The following is a 27,788-nucleotide window of genomic DNA, read 5'->3' on the forward strand; positions in this document are numbered from 1 at the left end:
CTGAGAGAAACTTGGGACTGTGTGGCTCTCTGTCTTAATAATAATTGAAGTATTTTCTCATCACCTTCTAGTTTCAGAGGAAATTCTAAAACCTTGTCTCATTTAAACATGGATGTTTATGTAGGAGAGTTGGGTACTTGAGTAGCAGAATGAGACAGGCACTGGTTTGAGAGAATGCTGGGATTATATAAACCATGAGATTTGACAGACTGAGTTCAGGTCTTAGTAAAGGGATCAAGGACAATAATAATATTTAGATGTTGGTGTTTCGATAGGGCTCAAGGTAAGGTAGTTGTCAGACCAGTGTTCATAGACCCTAGACACCAAAGGATTTAAAATGAACTTCAGAGAAATTAAAAAAAAAGAGAGCATAAACATACAAATTAATAGTACAACCACAAGAACAACTTTGAGCTACTTAAATTTCTGCTCTTCTTAGTTATCACCAAGACAATAGGGTTGTAGACTTTTTATGTATTTAGGATTCATCTTGCCATTAATGTGGTCGCTGAGAAATCACATAGGCAGTCTTGGTTGCAGCAAAAATCGTTTCAGCACTTTGGTTTTCAAGTGAGAAGTCTGGACATTATGCTCTCATTTGCTGTCACATATTGACCATTTTAGTCAACTTCTATTAATCACAGCCTTGAGAATTTAGTGTTTTTAATGGTATTATGTCATTTAATAATTTGCATTATTTTTCCCCCATCACTCTTCTCTCATCCTCTTTTTTTTTTTGAGACAGAGTCTCGCTCTCTCGCCCAGGCTGGAGTGCAGTGGCCAGACCTCAGCTCACTGCAAGCTCCGCCTCCCGGGTTTACGCCATTCTTCTGCCTCAGCCTCCCAAGTAGCTGGGACTACAGGCCCCTGCCACCTCGCCCGGCTAGTTTTTTGTATTTTTTAGTAGAGACGGGGTTTCACCGTGTTAGCCAGGATGGTCTCGATCTCCTGACCTCGTGATCCACCCGTCTCGGCCTCCCAAAGTGCTGGGATTACAGGCTTGAGCCATGGCGCCTGGCCCTCTCTCTTTTTTTTGAGACAGAGTTTCTCTCTTGCTGCCCAGGCTGGAGTGCAGTGGCGCGATCTCAGCTCACCACAACCTCCACCTTCCTGGTTCAAGCAATTCTCCTGCCTCAGCCTCCCGAGTAGCTGGGATTACAGGCATCGCTACCACGCCCGGCTAATCTTTTTGTACTTTTAGTAGAGATGGGGTTTCTCCGTGTTGGTCAGGCTGGTCTCGAACTCCTGACCTCAGGTGATCCGCCCCCCCTTGGCCTCCCAAAGTTCTGAGATTACAGGCGTGAGCCACCGTGCCGGCCTGCATTCTCTCTTTTTAGGCCACGTTTATTAAAGTATAATTTATATACAGTAAAATTTATCCTTTTTTAAGTTGGCCTATTCTTTTAATTCTGACAAAGGCATAGTTATGTAACACCAACATGATTGGGGCATAGAACATTTCCATCATTCCAAAAAATTTTCTCATGCCCTTTTGCGGTCAGTTTCGTTCCCCTACCCGCAAGCCCTAGCAGTCCCTGATCTCTCTATTCCTATAGTTTTATCTTTTCCAGAAGGTACTATAAGTGGAATCATAAATTGTATAGCTGTTTGAGTCTGAATTATTGCACTTACCATAACATACTTGAGATCTATCCATGTTGTTGCTTGTATCAGTAAGTAGTTCATTCCTTTTTATTGCTCAGTAGTATCCCATTGTGTGGACCTACCACAATTTGTTCATCCATGACCCAGCTGAAGAACATTTGTTTCCAGTTTTTTGATGAATTTAAGTAAAACTATTAGAACATTCACCTACAGGATATTTTTAATTTTGTGGACATACATTTTCATTCTTATTTATTTTATTTATTTATTTTTAAAGATGGAGTATTGCTATGTTACCCAGGCTGGTCTTCAATTCCTAAACTCAAGCCGTCCTCCTGCCTCAGCCTCCCAAATTGCTGGTTTAACAGATCTGAACCTCTTTTTTCCTATATAAATTTCTGAAGCTGAATTGGGATTCCTGAGTTGTATGATAAGTGTATATTTAACTTCATAAGAAACTGCCAAATTGCTTTTTTCAAAATGACTATACTCTTTTGCATATCTAGTAACAGTGTATAAGAGTTGTGCTACTTCTTGTTAGTACTTAATAAAGTAAATTTTTGTTAAACAATTTTTGACCATTCTAATAGGTGTTTAGTGGATTCTCATTGTGGTTTTGATTTATATTTTCTTAATTATTAATAATGTTGAGGATCTTTTCGAGGGATTATTATTTACAGTACTTTCTTTTGTTTGTTTTTGAAATGGAGTCTCTCTCTGTTGCCCAGGCTGGAGTGCAATGGTGCGATCTTGGCTCACTTGCAACCTCTGCCTCCCAGGTTCAAGCAATTCTCCTGCCTCAGCCTCCCGAGTAGCTGGGACTACAGGCATGTGCCACCATCCCAGCTAATTTTGTATTTTAATAGAAATGGGGTTTTACCTTGTTGGTCAGGCTAGCCTTGAACTCTTGACCTCAGGTGATCCACCCGCCTTGGCCTCCCAAAGTGCTGGGATTACAGGCCTGAGCCATTGCGCCCAGTGAGATTTTAATTTTGATAAATCCAAATGATTAATTTTTTTTTGTATATGCTTTTTGTGTCCTATCCTAAGAAATTGTTGCCTAACCCAAGGACACAGAGATTATTTTCTTTGTTTTCTTTTGGAAGTTGTATTGTTTTAAGTTATATTTAGATCTGTGATTCATTTTGAGTTAGCTTTTGTATATTGAACAGTGTATGGATTGAGGTTTTCTTTTTCTTTTGGCAGTTGAATGTTCAGTTATTCTGGCACAAGTTGAGCATCCCAGATTAAAAAATCTGAAATCTCAAATGCTTTGAAATCTGAAACTTTTTTTTTTTTATACTTTAAATTCTAGGGTACATGTACACAACGTGCAGGTTTGTTACATATGTATACATGTGCCATGTTGGTGTGCTGCACCCATTAACTCATCATTTACATTAGGTGTATCTCCTAATGCAATCCCTCCCCACTCCCCCCTCCCCACAATAGGCCCCGGTGTGTGATGTTCCCGTTCCTGTGTCCAAGTGATCTCACTGTTCAATTCCCACCTGTGAGTGAGAACATGCGGTGTTTGGGTTTCTGTTCTTGCGATAGTTTGCTGAGAATGATGGTTTCCAGCTGCATCCATGTCCCTACAAAGGACACGAACTCATCCTTTTTTATGGCTGCGTAGTATTCCATGGTGTATATGTGCCACACTTTTTGATTGCCAACTTGATGCTCAAAGGAAATACTCGTTGAAGCATTTTGGATTTTGAATTTTCTAATTTGGGATGCTCAACTGGTATATTGCAGATATTCAAAAATTTGAAACACTTCTGGCCCCAAGCATTTTGGATAAGAGGATACTCCAGACAAGGGATACGTAGTCTCTTTCTTGTACAGATCTTTCATCATATTAGGGGAAAAGAGCAGCCCCAGTAGTTTTAAACAAGAGACACTTGGTATCTGTTTTACAAAGTACTCTTATCCAGCGTATTAAAGTGTTTCTGCCTGGTTTTTAGTTAATATTTTGTCATGTAATTGGTTAAAAATTTAAGGCTTTATTCTTATTAAGACAAGAAAAATCTAGGTCACTGGAATTTCTTAGTGAAATTAAAATGGCATCTGGGCCTTTTTTCCTCACCCTCCAATGGGTTACTCTTTAACCTTCAGTTTGGCAGGGGTTATGGTTATTTTTAGAATATGAGCGGTGGAGCTAATCTAATTAAACTCCTCCAACTACCTGGGACAGTGAGCTCATCAGCTTTTCCAACCTCAATGAGATTAGCTTTGGACTAGATTTTATGTGAAAGTTGATCAAAGTAAAAATAGTGGATTTGTTGGAAATATAGTGAAAACTGAAGAAGATAGTTTGGATTTGGGTCAAATATGTCCTCTGCAGACCTTAATTTATAAAGTTAAAAGTGTATTCTTTGGTGATGGAAAAGATTTTTTATTTTTTAATGTTTTGGAGACTGTGTCTTGCTCTGTTGTCCAGGCTGGAGAGACGTGGTATAATCACAGCTCACTGCAGCCTCAACTTATGTGGCTCATGTGATCCTTCCACCTCAGCCCCGCCCCGAGTAGCTGAGACTATAGGCATATGCCTGACTGATTTTTTTCTTTTTTGTAGCAACGGGGGTCTTCTTATATTGCCCAGGCTGGTCTCCAATTCCTGCCTTGACCTCTCAATGTGCTGGGATTACAGACATGAGCTGCCATGCCTGGCTGGAAAAGATTTTTCAGTGGCTTCTATACCTGACACCTAGGGCACAGCATCTCTGCTTCCTTGATTAATTGATTGAGACAGGGGTCTCACAGTTCTGCCCAGGCTGGTCTTGAATTCCTGAGCTCAAGCAGTCCTTCCTCAGCCTTCTGAGTAGCTGTGATTACAGGTGCATGCCACACCTTTGAACATCAGGTTCATGCTCAAAGTTTTCACTGATAGAGGTGCATAATCAAAGTTTGGAGACCACTGCTCTAGAGTATCCTTCTGCAGAAATTTTGACATTTAATTCTACTTACCTTTATCATCTGTGCACATGTATTTTCTAGAGCAATTATGAGTGAAAAGTTCAGGCAGTCTGGACTCCTGTGGGAGTTGATACTTGGTTTTAAGAGAAGTTCTCTGGAGCTGCTTTTTAATTCTCTGGGAGTGGATAATGGTGGGGTGAAACGTATGGTAAAGAGTTTTGATTATGGAGGTGGGAAAACAAATCTGTTCTTCGTGTTATACTGGTCTGCGTATTACCTTTGTTTTTAATGGTTTTTTTTGTTTGTTTATTTTGTTTTTTTTTTTTGAGATGGAGTTTTGCTCTTGTTGCCCAGGCTGGAGTGCAATGGCGCAATCTCGACTCACTGCAACCTCCGCCTCCCAGGTTCAAGAGATTCTCTTGCCTCACCCTCCCTAGTAGCTGGGATTACAGGCATGTGCCACCACGCCTGGCTAATTTTGTATTTTTGATAGAGACGGAGTTTCTCCATGTTGGTCAGGCTCGTCTGGAACTCCTGACCTCAGGTGATCCGCCCTCCTCGGCCTCCCAAAGTGCTGGGATTAATCTTAACAAAGTAGTGCATTTTCCCCACTTGATAGGAATTAATATACTTTTAAACTCTAGATGGAGAAGATAGGCTCCTATGCTAAAGAATATAAACAGGACTATTGAGAGGGAAAAACAAATGCTGTGTGAGGAATGCTGTACAAAACTGTCTACCTCAAAAACAAAATGCATTGCAAACAGCTCCTCACTATTTTTCTTTATGTTGCTTCACATATCTGTTTTTCGTTGGCATTGTATTTCATCATCACCCTTCCAAGTGTCCTTTCCTGAAATTCAGTCGGCTTCAGCCCCACTCTTGCAGTATTTCTGTTCCCACCTTGACCTATTATGAACAATCTTTGGGCCACTGTCTCTTGACAGAGGATACTTTTAATGAAGCAGCTTAGATTTCTGTAGAGGGTAGCAGGGAAAAGGATAAGGATGAGGCTGCTTCTGGAATAATTGTCGTGGGAATGAAAGGACTGTTGAAAGATTAGAGGCCAGTGTGCCTGGGTACAAGGACTGGGGTCATAATTATACTTTGTCTTTTACCAGTGCCTTTTGTCCAAGTCACTGAAAGGGCTTAACAAAATTCTGATCTGAATAATATTATTCCTTGCTCTTTGGAATTTACTGGAGGTGGCAGTGAGGCTCTGAAAAAAATATGAATGTTTTATAGTGGCATAAAAGGAAATGAGTTAGATACCCTGATTCCTTGTTAAGAAAGATGAGTCTGGTGAAAGCTGGTGCTGTTAGGTGAAACAATGTTTGCCATTATTATATGAAATGGGATGAGATGGTTTAATGGAAATGTTGCCCTTTTCTTCCTCACCTTTGTCTTTGTGCTTAGAGACTCTGACTGTTAGTCCTAAGAGAAACAAAACAACTTAAGGTTCTTTCCTAGGGATAGGGTGGTCCTGATTTCTAGTTTCAGCTCTATAATCCTTAGTATCTGTGCCTTTAATAAGTTTGAAGTTAGTCGGGCCGGGCGTGGTGGCTCACACCTGTAATCCCAGAACTTTGAGAGGCCGAGGCAGGCGCATCACAAGGTCAGGAGATCGAGACCATCCTGCCTAACACAGTGAAACCCCATCTCTACTAAAAATACAAAAAATTAGCCGGGCATAGTGACAGGTGCCTGTACTCCCAGCTACTCGGGAGGCTGAGGCAGGAGAATGGTGTGAACCCGGGAGGCGGAGCTTGCAGTGAGCCAAGATCGTACCACTGCACTGCAGCCTGGGTGACAGAGTGAGACTCTGTCTCAAAAAAAAAAAAAAAAGAAATAATAAGTTTGAAGTTAGTCATCTGAGTGAATAGAGAAAGCTCAATCTCTTCCCCCAAGAGCTTGATTTCTTCTGTCTATTGATTTGTATGTAAAATGATATTCAGAATCTGACTCACCTCTTTGTGTTGTGAAAACAAGTGTTGTACGGAGTTTGAGGGTACATATGTCACTTATTTATGTGGGAAGATTCTTGCCTAGGGGGCAGTGCTAAAGTTAGCTTTATGTATTGAGTTGAGACTCTTGGCTTACAGTACCTGTCATTTGATATGCGCCTGCTGTTCCAGGTTTTTAGTTCCCACTTTCTCATCTGAAAAATCACTGCCAGTTACTCAGTGAGTGAAGTAAAGAGATGGCACTTGACCTCCCTAAAAATATGTCATTATATGGAATTTAAACATAGGGAAGAAAAAATTTCTGGTGTGCTTTTCACAAGCTGAGAAGCCCTGTTAAGCATGCATACACAAATCATTTTTATAAAAATGATAAAACCTGTACATTGTTAAATCTTGTCCCTGTTGTCTTCTTTCCCAGGTGGTTTCTTAATTGTTTTGGTTTCTTCCTCTCCCAAACCCAGGCTGGGTACAGCAAACATCATTCAAGATGTCCAGCAAAGGGAGCAGCACAGATGGCAGAACAGACTTAGCTAATGGTAAGGGGCCAAAATGAAGGTGAAGCTATTTTTACTATCAACTGAGGTTCTCCTCCTCCCTGCAAGATAGAGTGGAGGCCTGGATTTTAGTGGAGGGAGGGAAACTTTCCTGTATTGTTCTGAGTATATGAAACTACACAGGAAACACCTTGGACTATATTGTGCTTTTGCTTCTTCTCATTTTGTCTGATCATTTTCAAAAGATCAATAATAGAGCTCTACTTCTAAGAGGTCAAGTGGTTTGGAGTTGTATAAAGCTGTAAGGATGGGGAGAACCTAGGAAATGCTATTAATAAAGGAAAAAAATAAAATCCCATGGCTGGTAGGAACAAGGGAATTTTAGGGAAGATGCACTTCCCCAGTTACATTGAGAGGCCCCTTTCCACAGTAAGTAGTAGTTTGATAGAGAAATTACATGGCTGGGCATGGTGACTCATGCCTATAATCTTAGCACTTTGGGAGGCTGAGGCAGGCAGATCGCTTGAGCCCAGGAGTTTGAGACCAACCTGGGCAACATAGCGAGACCCCATCTTTTTTTTTAAAAAGGTGATTTCATAAGGGATGAAGTTACAACCCAACTATGAGTGGGACATCTTTCCCCTCCTTATTTCCTTCCCTTTCTTCCCCTTCCTTCTTTCCATTTCTTTCCTTCCTTCCTTCCTTTCCCTCCTTCTTTTCAGGACCAGTGCTGCCAAGTGTCAAATCACTGGCTTTAGGGCAGATTTGAAGGCAGAATATAAAAATTCTAATATAGTATAACTACCACCTGGGTTATTTAACCAGTGCTTCACCTCTGAGCCAACTTTTAAATTGGAGAAGCCGCCTTTAAATGGATACAGTTGGGCAGTACAGAGTCCAGCATTCCTTAGCACCTTGAAGGTCAGGATAACAGGCTAAATTCTAGTTGATGTGATTGGAGGAAGGATAGGTGAGATTTTCAACATGCTTTTTCATTGCTCCATATGTTCTTATCACTGCCATTCATTCATCTTTTGTAAAGGAAAGTGCTTCATATTTTTCACTGGGTTTAGTTGAAAGGCACAGGGTTCTAGAGGAGTTAAAGTATACTGTTGATTTGGAGCTTGACCATTAGCTAGGTCAGGGATTGGCAAACTATAAATTGCAGGCCAAATCCAGCCTGCCACTTGTTTTTGTAAAGTTTTATTGGAATACAGTCATGCCTGTTCATTTATGTAGTGTCTATGCGTTGCTTTTGTTCTACATACTGGAGTTGAGTAGTTGTGGTGGAGCTCCATATGGTCTGCAAAGCCCAAAGTTTTTACTGTCTGACCCTTTACAGAAAAAATTTGCAAACCCCTACTCTAGATCTTGGTGATTTACTGTTGGGGCCTTCTTGATGAGCTTGTGATACCTTCTGGCCCTTATGTTAATGTAGTAAGGCCTCCAAAGTTGTCTATATTTGTTACTCATAATTTTAACAATAAACACTAGATGTTTTGGTGTTTTATTTTTTCTTTTCTTTATTTTTTTCTTTTCTACAGACCTGTTAGGTGTGTTTCAGTTCCTGCTCACCACGCCCAAGCTCAAGCCCAGTTGCATTTCAAGAAACTGTAACTGCTAAACTTTCGTAGCATATATAACAGGCTCAGCACATGTGGTTCTTGGGTTCAAATTTCTGTACTTCGTAACTTTTTCTTCCAGCCCCTAGCCCAGTTGTTTTATACTGTGCTCTTAGTTGAGGCTTTTTTTTTTTTGAGTCAGAGTTTTGCTCTTGTTACCCAAGCTGGAGTACAATGGCGTAATCTCAGCTTACTGCAACCTCCGCCTCCCAGGTTCAAGCGATTCTCCTGCCTCAGCCTCCCAAGTAGCTGGGATTACAAGCGCATGCCACCACGCCCGGCTAATTTTTTGTATTTTTAGTAGAAATGGGGGTTTCACCATGTTAGCCAGGCTGGTCTCTAACTCCTGACCTCAGGTGATCCACCCGCCTTGGCCTCCCAAAGCATTGGGATTACAGGCGTGAGCCACTGCGCCCGGCCTGCAAAAACTGTTTATGTCTCCTGGCCTTCTGTTACTGCTTGAATCAAAGCACTTGTATTGTTGATCTTTTTTCAGTATTGGGTTTTGCCTAAGAGTACATTGAAAAGGATTTCCATTGCTTCAGAGATCTTCACAAATTACTGCTCTAATCCACATGACTAGGCAGTAAGGTGCTCCACCTTTGAATCCTTAAACATCAGTGTGGTATTGGAGTTGAATAGCTCTCTCATACTGGAGTTAACATTAAACATCAGTGTGGTATTGGAGTTGAATAGCTCATACTGGATGGTCTGCCTTTCCTGACAGCTTTTACTTCTGGCAGGATAAAATTTATAGCCATCTGAGGAGAGGAGGCCCATGAGCAGCATTTAAAATCTTTTTTCTCCCCTTTTTTTCTGCACACCTTGACTTAGGTTGGAAGTTGTGGTTGTATTGGCTCTAAAACATTCCTCAAGTGCTCATTGGAATTGACTTGGCTGGTGTGAGATAAGAGAATGCAATATGTAGTTATAGGAGATAAGATCGATGAAAGTGACCTTGTTATTTAACTACCAGCATAGCAGACCTAGAATATACTGAACTTTCTTTTTAGGCACCAATATAGTTGCCCAGCTTTTTCTCAATTTTATATATGCTTCCTAATAAAAATTTGTCTCAATAGAGAAACTAAAAATATGTGACTAAAAATTGTATTAAAAAATTCAAGCTAATGGAAGTAAGTCAAAAATATATTTACTAGCAAAAGGTGAGCAAGAACCCACTCAAATGATCACAATTCCCACTTACCCCTTCAGCTTCCTTTCTTAGTGAATTTTAGAAACTTAGGGGAAGAAACTTAGGATTTAGGTGACAGGAGGTGTACTGGTACTTTTTTTTTTTTTTTTTTTTTTGAGACAGAGTCTCACTTTGTCACCCAGGCTGGAGTGCAGTGGCGCGACCTTGGCTCACTACAAGCTCTGCCTGTCGGGTTCATGCCATTCTCCTGCCTCAGCCTCCCAAGTAGCTGGGACTATAGGCACCTGGCTAATTTTTTGTATTTTTTGTAGAGACGAGGTTTCACCCTGTTAGCCAGGATGGTCTCGATCTCCTGATCTTGTGATCCACTCGCCTTGGCCTCCCAGAGTGCTGGGATGGATTATAGCCGTGAGCCACTGCACCTGGCCCAGTACTTGCTTAAAGTAGAAAATGGTGCGACTCCACATCCATAAGTCAGAGTGATTTTTAATAACTAGTTTCCGTCTTTCGCTAAGAAGATGGCTATGCTAGTTCTTGGCTGGAGTTGGCTCTTCTTTTTATATTCTGTTTAATTATTTGCTATAACTTAATAAGTGCCCATCCAATATAACATTGCCAATGGTAGATGTATCAGGCACACTGTTATACAATATGCCAATGTTTTGCCTCTTGAGAACTTAATGTAATCTTAGATTGTCCTGAGATTCTTTGCTTTTGTTGAGGTACTTTATGTGTGTGGATTTCATCTTAATCTTTTCAGTTTCTTGTCCTTTACAAGATTTCCCCTCAGAGAGTACTCTCTGTAATCATTTGTAATGAAAACACTTTGACCAAAGTTCCATTTTTGGTCTTTTGATGTGATGATTTCTTAGACTAAGCTGGGAAGTCCTTCTGATCACTATCCTGTTTTCTTATTTTTCCCTCTCATCTACCCATTCCTCACTAACATGCAGGAAGCCTGTCTAGCAGTCCAGAGGAGATGTCTGGAGCTGAAGAGGGGAGGGAGACATCCTCAGGCATTGAAGTGGAGGCCTCAGACCTGAGTTTGAGTTTGACTGGGGATGATGGTGGCCCCAACCGTACCAGCACAGAAAGTCGAGGCACAGACACAGAGAGCTCAGGTGAAGATAAGGACTCTGACAGCATGGAGGACACTGGTCATTACTCTATTAATGATGAAAATCGAGTCCATGACCGCTCAGAGGAGGAGGAAGAGGAGGAAGAAGAGGAGGAAGAAGAGCAGCCTCGGCGCCGTGTACAGCGCAAGCGGGCTAACCGTGACCAGGACTCATCAGATGATGAGCGGGCTCTAGAGGACTGGGTGTCCTCGGAAACATCAGCTCTACCCCGACCTCGCTGGCAAGCCCTCCCTGCCCTTCGGGAGCGGGAGCTGGGTTCAAGTGCCCGCTTTGTCTATGAGGCCTGTGGGGCAAGAGTCTTTGTGCAGCGTTTCCGCCTGCAGCATGGGCTTGAGGGCCACACTGGTTGTGTCAATACCCTGCACTTTAACCAGCGCGGCACCTGGCTGGCCAGTGGCAGCGATGACCTGAAGGTGGTGGTGTGGGATTGGGTGCGGCGGCAGCCAGTACTGGACTTTGAGAGTGGCCACAAAAGTAATGTGTTCCAGGTGAGGCAAGGGAGCATAATGGCAACTGAGAGAATCAGGCATGAGTTAGAGAAATCTGAACTGCAGCATGGAGTGGGAGCTGATAGTGAGTTGTTCTAGGAATTAGGTATGGGAACATGACCCTACTTTGGCTCCCATAATGACCTAAATACACTGAAAGACTCTTGGCAATCTTAGATTCCTTGAGCATTATGGACTGTTGGAAGCCTTATAGATAGGGTGCATGTAGCTTATTAAATGTGTGCTGGTAGGAGGCAGTGTAGTATAAGCACAGGCTCTTGAACCAAACTGCCTGAATTCAAATCCTAGCCCTTCTGCTTACTAGCTTAGTGATGTTGGGCAAGTTATTTTACCTTTGTCTTCAGTTTATCTGTAAAATGGGACTAATAACACATTGGGTTATGAGGATTAAATAACAATAGAAGCTAAGCAGTTAGAACTGTGGCTGGTACTTAATAAACATTTGATAAATATTAGCTTATACTGTCATTATTCTGTAAAGATTTTACTCCTTGGCCCCATCTACTGTATTGGTACCAGCCATTTATCCTAAGGGTGTTCTCCTTTCTTCCCTGACATTCCCCCTATTTTACTTTTTCTTTGTGGCAAATTTATATTTGCTTTCTGAATCAAGGTAGATTTTCCTCCTATATTCCTTTTCTCCCCTGCTAGGTACAGTCCTAGTTCACCTGAGCTCTTATGTGCCAGTTCAATCTTCCAGAGCCAACTGAAATGCTCTCTTACATCAAAGGACGTTTTTTCTCTCCCTTTCCTTTAACTCCTGGAAGAAATTGGGCTTAGCCAGCTGTACAAGAGTAGGAAAACTAAGTTTCCAGCTGTCATGTAAGAAAAGGGGGTAAGTTGAGGTCATCATCGTATTTTTCATTCTCAAGTTTACCTCTCTCATTTCTTTTGTGTGTCCTTGTTTTCATTCTTAACACCCCAGGCCAAGTTTCTTCCTAACAGTGGTGATTCCACTCTGGCCATGTGTGCCCGTGATGGGCAGGTTCGGGTAGCAGAACTGTCTGCTACACAGTGTTGCAAGAATACAAAACGTGTGGCCCAGCACAAAGGAGCGTCCCACAAGGTAAGTAAGACCTTGCTCCCAAATTTGTGCGATCCAAATCCTTTGTGGTTCTCAGCCAAGGTTCTCCCTTATCTCTGCCCATTGTGGCACATTTGTTGTGGTCACATGCCTCACCTCTTTCGGTCCTAAGATTTGTAGTTAAAGGAGCAAAAGCAGCCACCCTAAACTCCTAGGAAGGCAAGTATTTGAAAGATCTCTAGATCATGCACTTACAGTACTTGGCCCCTAAGCTAAGCCATAGCTGGTTTGGAGATCTTTGAGGTCTCCTGTGCCCTTTAAACCTTTTACATTTATTCTGATTTTTTAGGGTATTTTGACAGTTTCAAGGTGCTAGTGGTTGATTCCTCATGTGTGAGAGCTTCAGCTTACCTGCTCAAACTCTGAGTTCACAAATAGCACTGTTTCTGGAAGCCCTATTTAAAGCTGGGAATATAGGCCAAATAATCATGGTGGCAGCTAGCGAGAAGTTAAGAGCTGCCAGTTTTAAGGTAGGCATGGTGGTGTTCTGTTGTGCCATGAAAAGAGTTTGGTACTCTCTTCTTAGAAACCCTAAGCAAAAATGTAGGTGGACCTGGAGTATCCTTTTCTAGCCAAGACGGCCCAGGATATGTGAAAATTACCTATTTCTTTGATTCTTAAGTCTACTCTTAACCCACTAGATAACTGATTTTTAGATATAAGGAACTAAGATGTAAGGAATGAAGTTGGACACCATTTCTCTCTGCACCTAAGGGTATGGAATTAATTTTTTTCAAGAATGAACTGTTGCTGAGTATGGTAGCTTATGCCTGTAATCCTAATACTTTGGGAGGCTGAGGTGGGAGGACTGCTTGAGGCCAGGAGTTTGAGACCAGCCTGAGCAATATAGCAAGACCCCATCTGTGGGGAAAAAAAAAAGTGAAAAAATTAGCCAGGTATAGTGCCTTGTGCCTCTAGTCCCAGCTACTTGGGAGGCTGAGGTGGGAGGATCACTTAAACCCACAAGATTGAGGCTTTAGCAAGCCATGATCATGCCACTGCACTTCAGCCTGGATGGCAAAATGAGACCCTGACTGGAGAAAAAGGAAATGAACTCTAATGGCTGATATTTTTCTTTGCTATCTCTGTTCATATCTCTTGGGGGCTTAGTTGAAATAGCAAATCACCTGTCCTTTGACTTGTATAGAATAAACAAAGCTATAAATAATTCACATAGAATAAGGGTAAGTGGACTTAAATATTTATCTCCTTTCCTGGGATTTTATGACAAAAAGGTAGACATTTCTCTTTTTGGTACATTTCAAGTGCAGCCCTTCCTAAAGTTATAGGAATGAACTAGATGACCTCTAATTCTAATATTTAGAAACCTCATGTTTTTCCTTTTTCTTCTTCAGTTGGCTCTGGAACCAGACTCTCCCTGTACGTTCTTATCTGCAGGTGAAGATGCAGTTGTTTTCACCATTGACCTGAGACAAGACCGCCCAGCTTCGTAAGTGTAGCAGTAATATCATTATAGAAACTGTATCTCTTAGCCTTGAACATATTCCATTATGTCTTGGTAATGCCTAACTCTGGTTCATCAGAATAGTACCTTTGTGCCTATGGTTAAGAGGTAGTGTAAGGGGAGTTCCTTACTTCCTCTCTTTCTCAGCAGTGAAATACTATTCAGTCTACCTTCATTTCTCAAACAGTTTACTTATTATATGTGGCCTTTAATAATTTGATGATCTTTTGCTCTTTATTCACTCAGATATCATTCATTTTACCCACAGAAAGCACATTATTCCACAAACTCATGTAGAGATAGGTCCTATAAATTTTAAAATTTAAATTGAAATAAATTTTAAAATTAAATTTTAATAAATTTTAAATTATAATAAATTTTAAATTTAGTTATTTATAGAAACATACAAATCTAATAAATTTTGGACAAAAATATTAGTAGCTGTAGTTGAGTTCTGTTTTATCACAGTTCATTTGTATGTGAATCTGAGACTCATAGGTAAATTTTGTTCCTTTTTAACTGGGTGATATCATAGAAAAAACAGAGCATCTTGTTTGGATCCAGGCAGACCTAGGTCAAATCTCAACTCACACACTACTAGTTATGACTTATTGATAGATATCTAGATTGTTTATTTTTTATTGTCTTATTTGTCTTAAAAATTATTACAGCAAATCTTTGTTGGGTGCAGTGGCTCATGCGTGTAACCCCAGCACTTTGAGAGGCTGAGCTGGTTGGATCACTTGAGGTCAGGAGTTCGAGACCAGCCTTGCCAACATGGCAAAACCTCGTCTCTACTGAAAATACAAAAATCAGCCGTGTGTGGTGGCACATACCTGTAATCCCAGCTACTCAGGAGGCTGAGACAGGAGAATCGCTTGAGCCTAGGAGGTGGAGGTTGCAGTGAGCTGAGATCATGCCACTGCACTCCAGCCTGGGTGACAGAGCGAGACTGTCTCCAAAAAAAAAAAAGATTATTATAACATCTTTTAGGTCAGTACCAGTATTGACTAAGGGATGGCAATGATTTACATAGGACATAAGTAAAATATAAATTAATTTGGGGAATATAATATGAAGACTGATTATTACTAGCCTTTTATTTTTGGAGAGATAAGTCCAGAAAAAGCTGTTGGGATAGTAGAAGAATTTCTACGGCTACCTAAAAGATGGAAATGTTTTAGGCTTGGGGAAAAAATATGTTGCTTGTTTATATAACCTTCAAGAGAACAAAGGTTGGGAGATTTATACTGGAAAGGAAACAAGCCTAAATGACAAGTGTTCTGCCTTCTAGTACTAGCTTTGTAGTTATCTAACTTTGAGGAAATCATTTAATCTTTTGAACTACACAATGTTTGTTATTTCCAGTTCTAAAGTTCCACGATTCTGTAATGGTAATGGAAGATTAGCAAGTTTTTCATAGGGAAGGGCAAACAAGCAAAAAATGATAATAAGTTTATTTAATCTGCTGTGTTAAAGAGTTGTGAAACAGAATGAGATCTTATCCTGTGGATCAGGTTCAGAAGGAAACTTTCTCCCCATATACACTTTTGCCACCAGGAATTGAATCTGGTTCAAGTAATGAGTAGAGCAAATGACTTTGGCAGATTATTGAATTTGTAATGAAATTATATAGGCAGAAAGTCTGGCTGAGAGTTAACCATGAATCTGAACATAAGCAGTGATGGGATAGAATCTAAAGAGGGGAACAAGGAGAAAATGAAGAGTAGAAGGAAACCCAAATCTAGATTTGAATAGTAAGGACAGTGAGTCTTTAAAGTTTTGTTGTAAGGGTTAAAGTAGTGTTATAGGCTGGAATGGGGTGAAAAGCTGAACATCTGCGTATGTTAGAGGCTTTTTTTTTTTTTTTTTAGGTGGAGTCTCACTCTCACTCAGACTGGAGTGCAGTGGCATGATCTTGTCAGAGGCATTTTTGTGTGAAGTTGGCATAAGGGAGATTTTCTTTTGTATATATATGATGATAGCCAAGTCTCTGAAAGCTAATGAAGTTGACTAACATCTTAGGAAAAAAGTTTGATTTGAAATTGTGGATGTAATATTCCTTTAGCCAGTGCAAGCCAGTTTGAGGTATTCTTCAAAGAAATCCTTTGGTCTCACCTGTAATTATTTTTCCCTTTTTGCTGGGAAATACTTATTCATTCATTTTAAGGCAAAATTTGGTGAATTTGTTTCATGTTTCCTCTAATGTGAACATTTTTTCTTCCTATTGCCATGATAATCATTTTTATAGCAGCTCTGCGTGTCACGTGCAGAGCTCAGGGTACTCTGCATTTACCCATCAGGAGGGAGAAATGTTTGTTTTATGGGATTAAGTTGAGGCATAGAAAGATTGAGCTCTTCGTCAGGATTACATAACTGTGGAGCCAGTACTTCCTAATCTATTCCTTAGTTTCTTCATTTTGCTTCCACATGGTAAGTTTTGTGTTTGTTTGACCTTGTCCTTCTGAAATTTCAAATTGCTGAGGAAATGAGATGGTCCTGTGGGAAGGAGCAGCATCAGCTCCTACTCTCTTTCCCTGTCTAAAGCTCATATTAGAGCAGTCTCTTAGCTAGTTTTATCCCTGAAGCTGTTATTCTTTTGACATGTTTCCTGCCTTGTGTTTTTGAGGTGTGTGGGGAACACCATTAGGGGATGGAGGTTTCCCCTAATGACATTCATTTTCAGTGCCCTCTCTCTTTTTTTTTTTTTTTAATTTTAAATTAAATAGAGATGGGAGCTCACTTTGTAGGCTAGTCTCGAACTCCTGGACTCAAACGATTGGCCCACCTCAGCCTTCCAAAGTGCTGGGATTATAGGCGTGAGCCAGTGCACCTGGTCCTCTGTATTCATTTAATGAAAAGGTGCAGAGATATTAAGTAAAATCTCTCCACTTTACCTAGAACAGTTCTAGGCTGAAGTGACTTTCGCTATGCGGAAAATATGCTACAATCATTTCTTTACAAAGAAATGTGTTGTCATGGTTATATTTCTTTCTGTTTCCATAGCATCAGAAATAATTAAAACCTTAGACTTAAAAACAAAAGCTAAAGCCAAGCCTCTTCCTATAGTTTCTTGAAGTCTTTCCTTTCCTGTAAATTTACCAATCTTCATTATGTCATATTTGACTAATCAAATGCTTAGATCTGAGAAGAATATTCATCATGCCACCCTTAACCTGGAATAAATTTTGGCTATTTTAGACAGATTCTTCTGGATTTCTTCAGTGAAAAATGTATGTTTTCAGTGTGCATGTTTTAAGCTGGGTTTTTTATTTTTTTGCTTTTTGAGACAGGGTCTCACTGTGTCATCTAAGCTGAAGTACAGTGGGAAGACCACGGCTCACTGCAGCCTCAACCTTCTGGGCTCAAGGAATCCTCACACCTCAGCCTCCTGAGTAGCTGGGACTATAGGTGCATGCCACTACACTGGCTAATTTTTTATAACAATTTTTTTTTTTTTTTTTTGGAGACAGTGTCTCCCTCTGCCCCTCAGGCTGGAGTGTAGTGGCACGATCTTGGTCCACTGCAACCTCTGCCTCCCGGATTCAAGCAGTTCTTCTGCCTCACCCTCCCGAGTAGCTGGGATTACAGGTGCATGCCACCATGCCTGGCTAATTTTTGTATTTTTGGTAGAGGCGGAGTTTTGTCATGTTGTCCAGGCTGGTCTTGAACCCCTGACCTCGTGATCCACCCGCCTCGGCTTCCCAAAGTGCTGGGATTACAGGGGTGAGCCACCACACCCGGCTTTTTATAATTTTTTTTATAGAGATGGGGTCTTGCTATGTTGCCCAGGGTGGTCTTGAGCTCCTAGCCTCAAGGGTTCCTCCCAAAGTGCTGGGATTATATGCATGAGCCAGTGCCTGGCTTAAGTTGGGTTTTAAGCGACTTTTTTTTTTTCTTTTTTGAGACAGTCTTGCTCCGTTGTGCAGGCTGGAGTACAGTGGCATGATCTCTGCTCACTGCAACCCCCACCTCCCAGGCTCAAGTGATTCTCCTCTCTCAGCCTCCTGAGTAGCTGGGATTCTCCTGAGTAGCTGGGATTACAGGCACGTGCCACCACGCCTGGCTAATTTTTGTATTTTCAGTAGAGGTGGGGTCTCGCCATGTTGGCCAGGCTGGTCTCAAACTCCTGGCCTCATGTGACCCGCCCTTCTCGGCCTCCCAAAATGTTGGGATTACAGGTGTGAGCCACCATACCTCGCCTTAAGTTACATTTTAATGGAATCTGAGAGATAGTCTCTGACCTTAAGGTCTTTTTTTAGCCTACTGTTTCTGTGATTCTTCCACTTCTCCCTTTGTTCCCAGGTGATTGGGAAGATAAGATGTATTTATCAATAAAGGGTAGGAAAGTATCTGTAGTGTTGTCTGATTAATGACTGGCTGTTATTGTGTTGGAGTCCAGCTAAACTGAGGCTTCCTGAGGAGCGGTACATTCATATACCTTTAGTTTATACTTCTTATGGAACACTAGAAAGTGACTTCACTACAGGTTTTTTTTCCCCAATCCCCAAGGTCCCATATAATACATGTGTGTGCTTTTTTCCTGTTGTTACGTACAAAACAAACAGACAAAACACAACACTGCTTTCTTTCCAAATGAGAATCTCTTTGGTTACTTATTAGCCATGTTACTCTCTTGGCTCTCCTTTACCATGGCCATCTGGATCTTTTGGAGTATATAATTTTCTGTGCTTTTCTACTCTTAAAGGAAACTGGTGGTGACAAAAGAGAAAGAGAAGAAAGTGGGACTGTATACGATCTTTGTGAATCCTGCCAATACCCACCAGTTTGCAGTGGGTGGACGAGATCAGTTTGTAAGGTGAGTTTGTGGCTCTTTTGTGTCTTTGACAGTTTATAAGACTGATTACCCGGTGCTCCTTTATGGAGAGTTATGAATTTTCTAGGAATCCATTAACTATTATCTTGGATTTTTTACAATTTTCCAAAAATCTTACATGCCTTTGGAGATGTTCTGTTCACTAATGTAACAGTCTCTGAGGGGTGACTTTACATATTTTAGAGATTATCAAATTTTGAAGTTAGATGATGGTCAGGTGCAGTGGCTCACACCTGTAATCTCAGCACTTTGGGAGGCGAGGCAGGTGGATCACCTAAGGTCAGGAGTTTGGGACCAGCCTGGCCAACATGGTGAAACTCTGTCTCTAAAAAAAAAATATAAAAATTAGCCAGGCGTGGTGGTACATGCCTGTAGTCCCAGCTACTCAGGAGGCTGAGGCAGGAGGATCACTTGAGCTCAGGAGTCAGAGGTTGCAATGAGCCAAGATTGTGCCACTGCACTCCAGCCTCAATGACAGAGCGAGAGTCTCTCTCAAAAAAGAAAAGAAGTTAGATGAATTTACCAAGGTCCTCACATGGCAGCTAAGCCGTGAATTTAGGTTTACCAGCAACTGCTGTATTAGTAAATAATCTTCTACCTTTTTCATATATAAATAAACATGCACTAGAAATTTTATTTTACTTTATTTATCCTTTTTTTTGAGATGGAGTCTCACTCTGTCACCCAGGCTGGAGTGCAGTGGTGTGATCTCAGCTCACTGCAACTTCTGCCACCCGGGTTCAAGTGATTGTCCTGTCTCAGCCTCCCAAGTAGCTGGGATTACAGGCGCCTCTCACCGCGCCTGGCTAATTTTTGTAGTTTTTGGTAGAGACGGGGTTTTGTCATCTTGGCCAGGCTGGTCTTGAACGCCTTACCTTGTGATCCACCCACCTTGGCCTCCCAAAGGGATTACAGACGTAAGCCACCACGCCCAGCCTAGAAATTTTAAATACTGGTTTTCAATTCAGAAATAGTTTGACTTGGGAGCACTTAGTGTGAACTGAGGGTTTTTTGGCTCTCACTGTCCTGAGCTACCACTTTTTTTAATCCATAGTGATATCTTTGTTACCGTGAACACCTTTTGTTAACACTGGCTCTTGATACATGACCTAAGGAAAACACACTGTGGATTCAATCTCCATATGTATTAGTTAATTTCCTCTGACCCTTAGTAGTAAGCTGTATTCATCCCTATCCATTTGGCCTATTTTAACTATGTTTCTTTGGGCTCATCAGTTAGAAAGGAGAGAGGGGGACAAGATCACTAGAAAAATGAGTGACTTTTTGCTTTCCTAATGGTAAGTGAAAAGCGTCATCTTCCTTTTGAAATGAGAGCACATTTTATAGCTGTATTTCCAGATTCATTTTATTAGTAAGAATCATGGGGAATAGGGTACATTTTTAGAAAATACATGAGAGATGACTTTGCCTTGTTCAGGAATCCTGGACAAAACCTTGTTTCTCTGTTCTTCCCCTATTCCCATTTCTTCAAAAGTCATTTCCTCTAGTTACCAACAGTCCTCAAATGTGTAGCCATAGATTTTTTTTTCTTTTTTCTTTTTTTTTTTTTAGACAGAGTTTCGCTCTTGTTACCCAAGCTGGAGTGCGATGACACAATCTCGGCTCACTGCAACCTCCACTTCCTGGGTTCAAGCGATTCTCTTGCCTCAGCCTCCCAAGTAGCCAGGATTACAGACGCGCCACCACATCTGGCTAATTTTTTGTATTTTTAGTAGAAATGGGGTTTCACCACGTTAACCAGGCTGGTCTCGAACTCCCGACCTCAGGTGATCCACCTGCCTCGGCCTCCCAAAGTGCTGGGATTGCAGACGTGAGCCACTGTGCCCGGCCGATTTTTTTTTTTTAGATAAGAAGCTGTTGATCAAAAAGGGTTGTACTTTTACACATTTTCAGTTGCTCCCTCTGCCAAGTTGAGCATTCACTGAAATTTCGAGTTGGGAGTTCCTACTTAGAGCTCCAGGTTACTTGAAAAGTCTGTGTCTCTAACGAATTCCACCAGTAGGACCAAGGTGTTTGGAGGGGAATGTAGGAATTTGCTGTATTGAGAACTGTAGTTCATATTGCCTTAACCCAAAGCTGATACTTTCCCAGGGTTAGAGTAGGACTTAAGAGTTTTAGCATTTCAGCACAAGGAGAAATACTCAAATCTTCTGTCTCTTACCAGCCTCAGTATCCTCTATTGGCTATTTACTTGGCAGAAGTTATGTGAAGATTTTTGGTTTTTTTGAGACAGAGCCTCACTTTGTTGTCCAGGCTGGAGTGTAGTGGCTTGATCTCGGCTCACTGCAACCTCTGCCTCCCGGGTTCAAGTGATTCTCATGCCTCAGCCTCCCAAGTAGATAGGATTACAGGCATGTGCCACCATGCCTGGCTATTTTTGTATTTTTAGTAAAGATACAGTTTTGCCATGTTGGCCAGGCTGGTCTCGAACTTCTGTTTTCAAGTGATCCACCCTCCTTGGCCTCTCAAAGTGCTAGGATTATAGTTGTGAACCACCGTGCCTGGCTACATGAAGATTTTGAGGAACACTGATCCTACTTGAGCAGGTGGCCGTTTTCAGCACTCCAGCTCTTCTCTGACATTAGGTTACACTCAACTTCTTTGGCACCTCTCCTGCGCAGGCAACTGACTGTTTTGAGGTTTCTCCTTTCTTTGAAAGAACCCGAACAGCTCATCTTCTGGTATAAATTTGAAAACATTTTTGCTGAATGTTTTATATCATAACATCACTAACTTTCACTCCTAGCCTAAAGAAATTACTTCAAGGGAATACAGAGAAATAGCTTACTCATCCTCAAGGCTTTTGCATCATAAATACTGAATTTTAGTTTAGGGTTATTAAAAAGTATTTAAAGGAAGCTCTGGGGAGACATGCTTTTTGGCCTGTGGTCAAAAAAAAAAAAAAGTAGGCAAGTAGAGGAGGTATAGGTATGAGTCCCTACTATACCTGCTAAGCTAAGCTAATTCCTGCTTAGCTTAGTTTTAAGAATTTATAGGAGTAAAGAAAAAGAGGATATATGAGATGAATCCTTTAGTGGTAAATTTGGCAGTGTGATTGGCTGACATGAAAATTTATTGCTAAAGGATTAAGAATAGGCCCTGATTGATGAAGCACAGTCAGTAAATCATCTCTTCACTTCCCAGTTCTTAAGCCAAAATCAGCAACACTGAGAGAACATTAGATTAAAGGCAGGTACAGAAGAGAGACTTAGGGTAACAAGTTAGTGGGTGCCTGAAGGCATGTGGGAAGAGATGTGGTAAAGGTATGGAGAGGATTGTAAAGCTATTCCTTATGTGACTTAAAATGTCAAGGGGCTTGGTGTGGTTTCTCATGACTATAAAACTAGAGTACTTTGGGAGGCCAAAGCTGGAGGATAGTTTGAGGTCAGGAGTTCAAGACCAACTTGGGCAATATAGCAAGACTGTGTCTCTACCAAAAAAAAAAATTAAAACATTTTAGTTTTTTAATTAATTAAATATCTCCAGATGTGGTGGTATGCTCCTGTGGTCCCAACTGCTTGGGAGGCAGAGGTGGGAGGATCTCTTGAGCCCAGGAGTTTGAGGCTGCAGTGAGCTGTGATTACACCACTGCGCTCCATCCTGGATGACAGAGACCCTGTCTCAAAAAAAAAATAACTAAAAATAAAGTAAAATATAAACTATCAAGGACCTATCATATGTTCAGAAAGTAGTAGGAATGTTTGTATTAATCTTTCTATGCTTACTGTCTATCACAGGGCTTGACAAACTGTACTGCTTGTTTTTATAAATAAAGTTTTATTGGAACACAGCCATGGCCTTCATTTACATGTTGTTTATGACCACTTTCATGCTACATGGCAGAATTCAATAGTTATAATAGAGATTAGATGGTTTGCCTGTTGACCAGCTTAAAACATTTACTGTCTTGTCCTTTAAGAAAATGTTTGCCAAACCTTGTTTTAGCATCATATGTAGAATATAGTAGATTATTAATAAACACTTAGTTGGGGTGTATGGCTTATACCTGTAATCCCAGCAGTTTGGGAGGCCGAGGCAGGATAATCTTTTGAGGCCAGGAATTTGAGACCAAACTGGGCAGATGCTGTCTCCACCAAAAAATAAAAATATTAGCCCGGCATGGTGGTGTGTGCATGTAGTCCCAGCTACTTGGTAGGTTGAGGAGGGAGGATCGTGTGAGCCGGGGATGTCAAGGCTTAAGTCATCAGTAACCTAACTGCCAAAGCCAACAAGATACTTTTCTTTTCTTTTCTTTTCTTTTTTTTTTTTTTGAGACGGAATCTTGCTCTGTCGCCTGGGCTGGAGTGCAGTGGCCAGATCTCAGCTCACTGCAAGCTCCACCTCCCGGGTTTACGCCATTCTCCTGCCTCAGCCTCCCGAGTAGCTGGGACTACAGGTGCCCGCCACCTCGCCCGGCTAGTTTTTTGTATTTTTTAGTAGAGATGGGGTTTCACAGTGTTAGCCAGGATGGTCTCGATCTCCTGACCTCGTGATCCGCCCGTCTCGGCCTCCCAAAGTGCTAGGATTACAGGCTTGAGCCACCGCGCCCGGCCAACAAGATACTTTTCAAATCTTTTTCTCTACTCTTGACATTATTACTCCTTCCCTGAAACACCTTCTCTCCGTGATGTCCAACCACTCCTCAGTGTTGTTCATGGGTGTGTCTTCCTTTTTCCACCCATTAAATGCTGATGTTCTCCAGCATCTCAGTCTTCAGCTCTCATCTTGCTCTATACCAGGGAATTTTAACTTGAAGTACAAGTATTATGTGAACCTCCAGAAAGTGTGCTTATGTGCATTTTTCTGGGGAGAAGGGACTAGAGTTTTCATTATATTCTGAAAGAGGCCAGAGATTCTAAAGGAGGAAGGGAAAATCCTCTCTATATTTTCCCCTGGAGATCTAATTCCATTACCAGTGCTTTAACTACCACCTATACACGGATATATGACTTACATCTGTGTCTGCAGACCACACTTATTCTGAGCTCTAGACTTATACCTACTTGACAAATGGATGTAATTAACTGATGATTTCAGCCAGAAAGTCTCAGTGGTGAGTTGAGGACCAAAACCAGATTAGGATAGACTGAGAAGTGAATAGGAAATAAGGAAGTGGAAATATTGAATGTTGATCGTTCTTTTCAGTAGTGTGACTGTAAGGGGAAGGAGGAAAAAAGCAATAGTAGGAAAGGACAGTCAGTAGAAGGATTTTTAGAAAGTGGCCAACTGGTGATGAGGAAGAGGTTGAGAAATGAGATAATCATCAAACAAGGTCCCTGGAAGGATGAAATGAAGAGCATTTGTCAAAAGATTGACCCTGAGATTGGAGGAGACTGGGTGAGGACAGATACTAGATCTGTCTTGTTCCTCACTGTATTTTTAGCACCTAGCATAATATTTGACACATAATGTGTGTATCCTAAATATTTGAGTTTAAAGCTTGGATTAGAGAGAGGAAGGAAGGTGAAGGTGTAGTGTGCTTGATAAGAATGTGGAAAGGAGAGGGAGTCTTGAGCTATGGGTGGTAGTTTTTAATAATTATTGTGGGGTATGAGAGGGAGAATAGGCGAAATAAAGTTTCAAGGAGGGATTACGGACCCACTGACTTACATTAAGCATGGTTTCTGCCCATGAGTAACCCTTTTCGGTAGGTAATATACGCATAAAAAGCTCCATATTAATGTTAGTTGTTTCAGTGAAAATTATCAGTATGTGATATAACACTTGAGAGAAAGAGACAACTTCAGACTGACAGAATTGAGGATTGCCACTTAAAATGGGAAGTACGTGGATGAAGGATTTAGGGCTTGATGCTAGGTGTGGTGGCCCATCCCTGTAATCTCAGCACTTTGGGAGGCCAAGCCAGGGAGATCACTTGAGGCCAGGAGTTCAAGACCAGCCTGGCCAACATGATGAAACTCTGTCTCTACTAAAATACAAAAAATTAGCCGGGAGTGGTGGCGTGTACCCGTAGTCCCAGCTACTTAGGAGGCTGAGGCAGGAGAATCGCTTGAACCCACAAGGCAGAGATTGCAGTGAGCCGGGATCATGCCACTGCACTACATACAGCCTAGGTGACAGAGCAGGACCCAGTCTCAAACAAACAAAACAAAGACTTGGGGTTTGGAAATGGATTGGAAAAGGGATGCCCTTTAAGAAGAGTGCAAGCCAGAGCTTGGTTTGGAAAATGTTGTTTATTTTCATCCAGCTGGCATTTTCCTGCCACTACATTAGATTGCAGCTCGTTAAGGGATTTGTTTGTAAATTTTTACATTTTCATTGCTTTTCCAACTATAGGATTTATGACCAGAGGAAAATTGATGAGAATGAGAACAATGGAGTACTCAAGAAGTTCTGTCCTCATCACCTGGTAAGATTCATGAAGGGCCAGTTGCTCCAGGCTTCCCTGACTCAACCCCAAGGCTGCACCTGAACTTGTTGGTATGGTGGGAAGAGCTTGGACTTTCAAGCCAATCATCTGGATTTGATTCCTGGCTTTACCACTTACCAGCCTTGTGATCTTGGCAGTCACTTCACTTCTGATAGCCTCAGTTTTTTTAATCGACAAAATATAAATCAAAATAACTGCCTTGCACCTTGATGGTGAGGCCTAATGAGACAATGTACATAAAATGGCTAGCACACAGATGACAACCAAGAGAAAGCCCCAAGATGCTACCCCCTGAGGTGGTCATGTTTCAGCAGTTGTACTCTTGTCTCTGTCTGTCTTTCTCAAATCTCTGGGAGAAGATATAGGGGAGTTTGAAGGAAAAGCTGTTTCCTGAAGATGGTGTAACAAATGGGGGGGTGGGGCATCAGTCAGTATCTGCTCCTTATTGCAGGTGAACAGTGAGTCCAAAGCAAACATCACCTGTCTTGTGTACAGCCACGACGGCACAGGTACGTGAGCAGGGCCCAGCTCCTAGGCTGGCATGCCCCCTCTGTCTAGGGAGCTGCTGAGCCAGTGAGGCATGTGCCCTCCAGTGCTCACCACTGTGCTATAGCTCCAAGTAGAGCAGCTGGGGAGTAACTGCTGATGGTGAGCACATAGCGGGAGGATACAGCAGATGACCCTTGGAGATGCCAGGTACCATTTGCAGAATGCTGCAGATGATATTTGGCAGGGCCTGTCCTGAAGCCCAGGTTGCTTGCCTGAGCAGGTTCTTATGCCTTTGACTCATTCCTGAGGTAATGGGTATGATCTTTTTGAGCATTCTGCTGCCCCTGGGTTGGCAGTGTGTTCCTAGTCTACCCTGTACAGTCGGACTTGCCTGGTGTTCCAAATAAGATGGGTGCTACACCTGGGTATTTGGAGGGGGCACTACTGGCAAGAAGCCCCACCCCAACCCCCAACTCCTGGTCCCTGCTTTTTTCAGCCTTTGCCTTCACTGCTATGTTCTTGTTCTTGGCAGAGCTCCTGGCCAGTTACAATGATGAAGATATTTACCTCTTCAACTCCTCTCACAGTGATGGGGCCCAGTATGTTAAGAGATACAAGGGCCACAGAAATAATGCCACAGGTGAGACTGTCTTCCTAGGTTTCTGTGGCCCAAGCCTGTTGGCTTTGGAGAACCACAGTGTCTTGCTCAGGTTATAGAAATAGAAACTACCTGCCTGTGTTGCCATGGGCACTGAGTAATTATCCTGAATTGGGCTGGAGTTTTCATGTTTTCTCCACTATGCTAGAGAGGAATGCACTCAAGAGCATCTCTTGTCACTCCAATAATGTTGCTTCTAATTGTTTTGGACATAAGGAGACTAGACTAACTTTTTTAAGATTTCAGGTAACTTCAAAATCAGCACAAATGTCTTAGGGAGTCAGGGAAAGCTCTGTTTAGTCAGTGGTCCTGAATTACTTAAAATAGGGAGTGACCTTATACCTCTAGGAGGAGGAGTAAACTATTCTTTTAGATGAGGCAGAAGAGGAGGAATGGTGGTAGTAACTAGCCCAAGATTGGCCTGTTTTGTTCCTTTGGGGCACATTGAAATCACCTCATGTGTTTTGTTTTGTTTTGTGTTGTGTTTATGAGACAGGATCTCACTCTGTTGTCCAGGCTGGAGTGCAGTGGTGCAATTATGGCTCACTGCAGCCTCGACCTCCCAGGCTCAGGTGATCTTCCCACTTCAGCCTCCTGAGTAGCTGGGACTACAGGTGCATGCCTCTACACCTGGCTGATTTTTGTATTTTTTGTGGAGATGGGGTTTCACCGTGTTGCCTACGCTGGTCTCTAACTCCTGGGCTCAAGTGATCCGCCTGCCTTGACTTCCCAAAGTGCTGGGCATGAGCCACCAATCCCAATCCTGATGTTCTTTTAAAAATAAGTTTGGCCTTAACGCTATATATTCTGATTTAGTAGGGATGGGATGGAACTTGAGCACTGAGATTTTTAAAAACTATCCACATGGTTCTAATGTCCAGAAAAGTTGAGGAATCATTACTCTGTTGTTACGACTCCTAACAGATACCTGTCATGATTTTGTCTTGGAGATAGCAGTTCCTTTTATTTTTTTTCCTGAGCTGGTAAGAAGGGAGGGAAAAATCTGTTCTTGGATCTCAGTACACAGGCAGATGAAGGAAGGTTGCCAGTCTCATGGCCAATATTGTACTGACCATAGTCATTGGAACTCTTGGCTTCTTTTACTGATTCTGGAGAGTGGAACCCTGTTAATGGTAGCAAGCACAGATGACTTGCTTCTTGAAGCAGTTGTGGCATATACCTTCATCAGTCTCAGATCAACTGATGACCCCAAAAATATTGACAAAGTACCAATGAAGTCCACATATCAAAGATAATCCTAGGCCATAAGACAGTACTGCCTAAGAGTGGACACAGCTGGGACGAATCAGGGTGGGACAGGTAAGGGATTAGAGAGGCCTGTGGTTGCTTGCTAGGGTATAAACTTAGAGACTGGGGCTGCTGCTAAAGGATTGCAGATTCCTCTGCCCTAAGGAGCGAGCTCTTTGGGAGAATA

The 27,788-nt window shown here is 41.8% G+C and overlaps 1 protein-coding gene across 21 annotated transcripts in view; it reads left to right on the forward strand.

Moving 5' to 3' along the window:
• Window positions 1-27,788, forward strand: part of DCAF8 (DDB1 and CUL4 associated factor 8) — a 48,499-nt gene that overhangs the window by 13,439 nt on the left and 7,272 nt on the right. For 16 of the 21 annotated variants that reach the window (XR_004434117.1, XR_004434118.1, XR_004434119.1 and 13 more), the window contains 8 exons: window positions 6,950-7,024; window positions 10,714-11,387; window positions 12,334-12,474; window positions 13,848-13,942; window positions 18,666-18,776; window positions 25,113-25,185; window positions 25,658-25,715; window positions 26,228-26,335. Coding sequence is in view for 17 of the 21 variants with exons in the window: in XM_033198477.1 (XP_033054368.1) it covers window positions 6,976-7,024; window positions 10,714-11,387; window positions 12,334-12,474; window positions 13,848-13,942; window positions 18,666-18,776; window positions 25,113-25,185; window positions 25,658-25,715; window positions 26,228-26,335 (1,309 nt within the window). In the remaining 4 variants the exon portion in view is untranslated. The remainder of the gene's footprint in view (window positions 1-6,949; window positions 7,025-10,713; window positions 11,388-12,333; window positions 12,475-13,847; window positions 13,943-18,665; window positions 18,777-25,112; window positions 25,186-25,657; window positions 25,716-26,227; window positions 26,336-27,788) is intronic. The other 5 variants (XM_033198487.1, XM_033198488.1, XM_033198489.1 and 2 more) reach the window with 1 other exon arrangement.

Source organism: Trachypithecus francoisi, unplaced genomic scaffold (assembly GCF_009764315.1).
Source record: "Trachypithecus francoisi isolate TF-2019V2 unplaced genomic scaffold, Tfra_2.0 Lachesis_group5, whole genome shotgun sequence".
NCBI lineage: Eukaryota > Metazoa > Chordata > Mammalia > Primates > Cercopithecidae > Trachypithecus > Trachypithecus francoisi.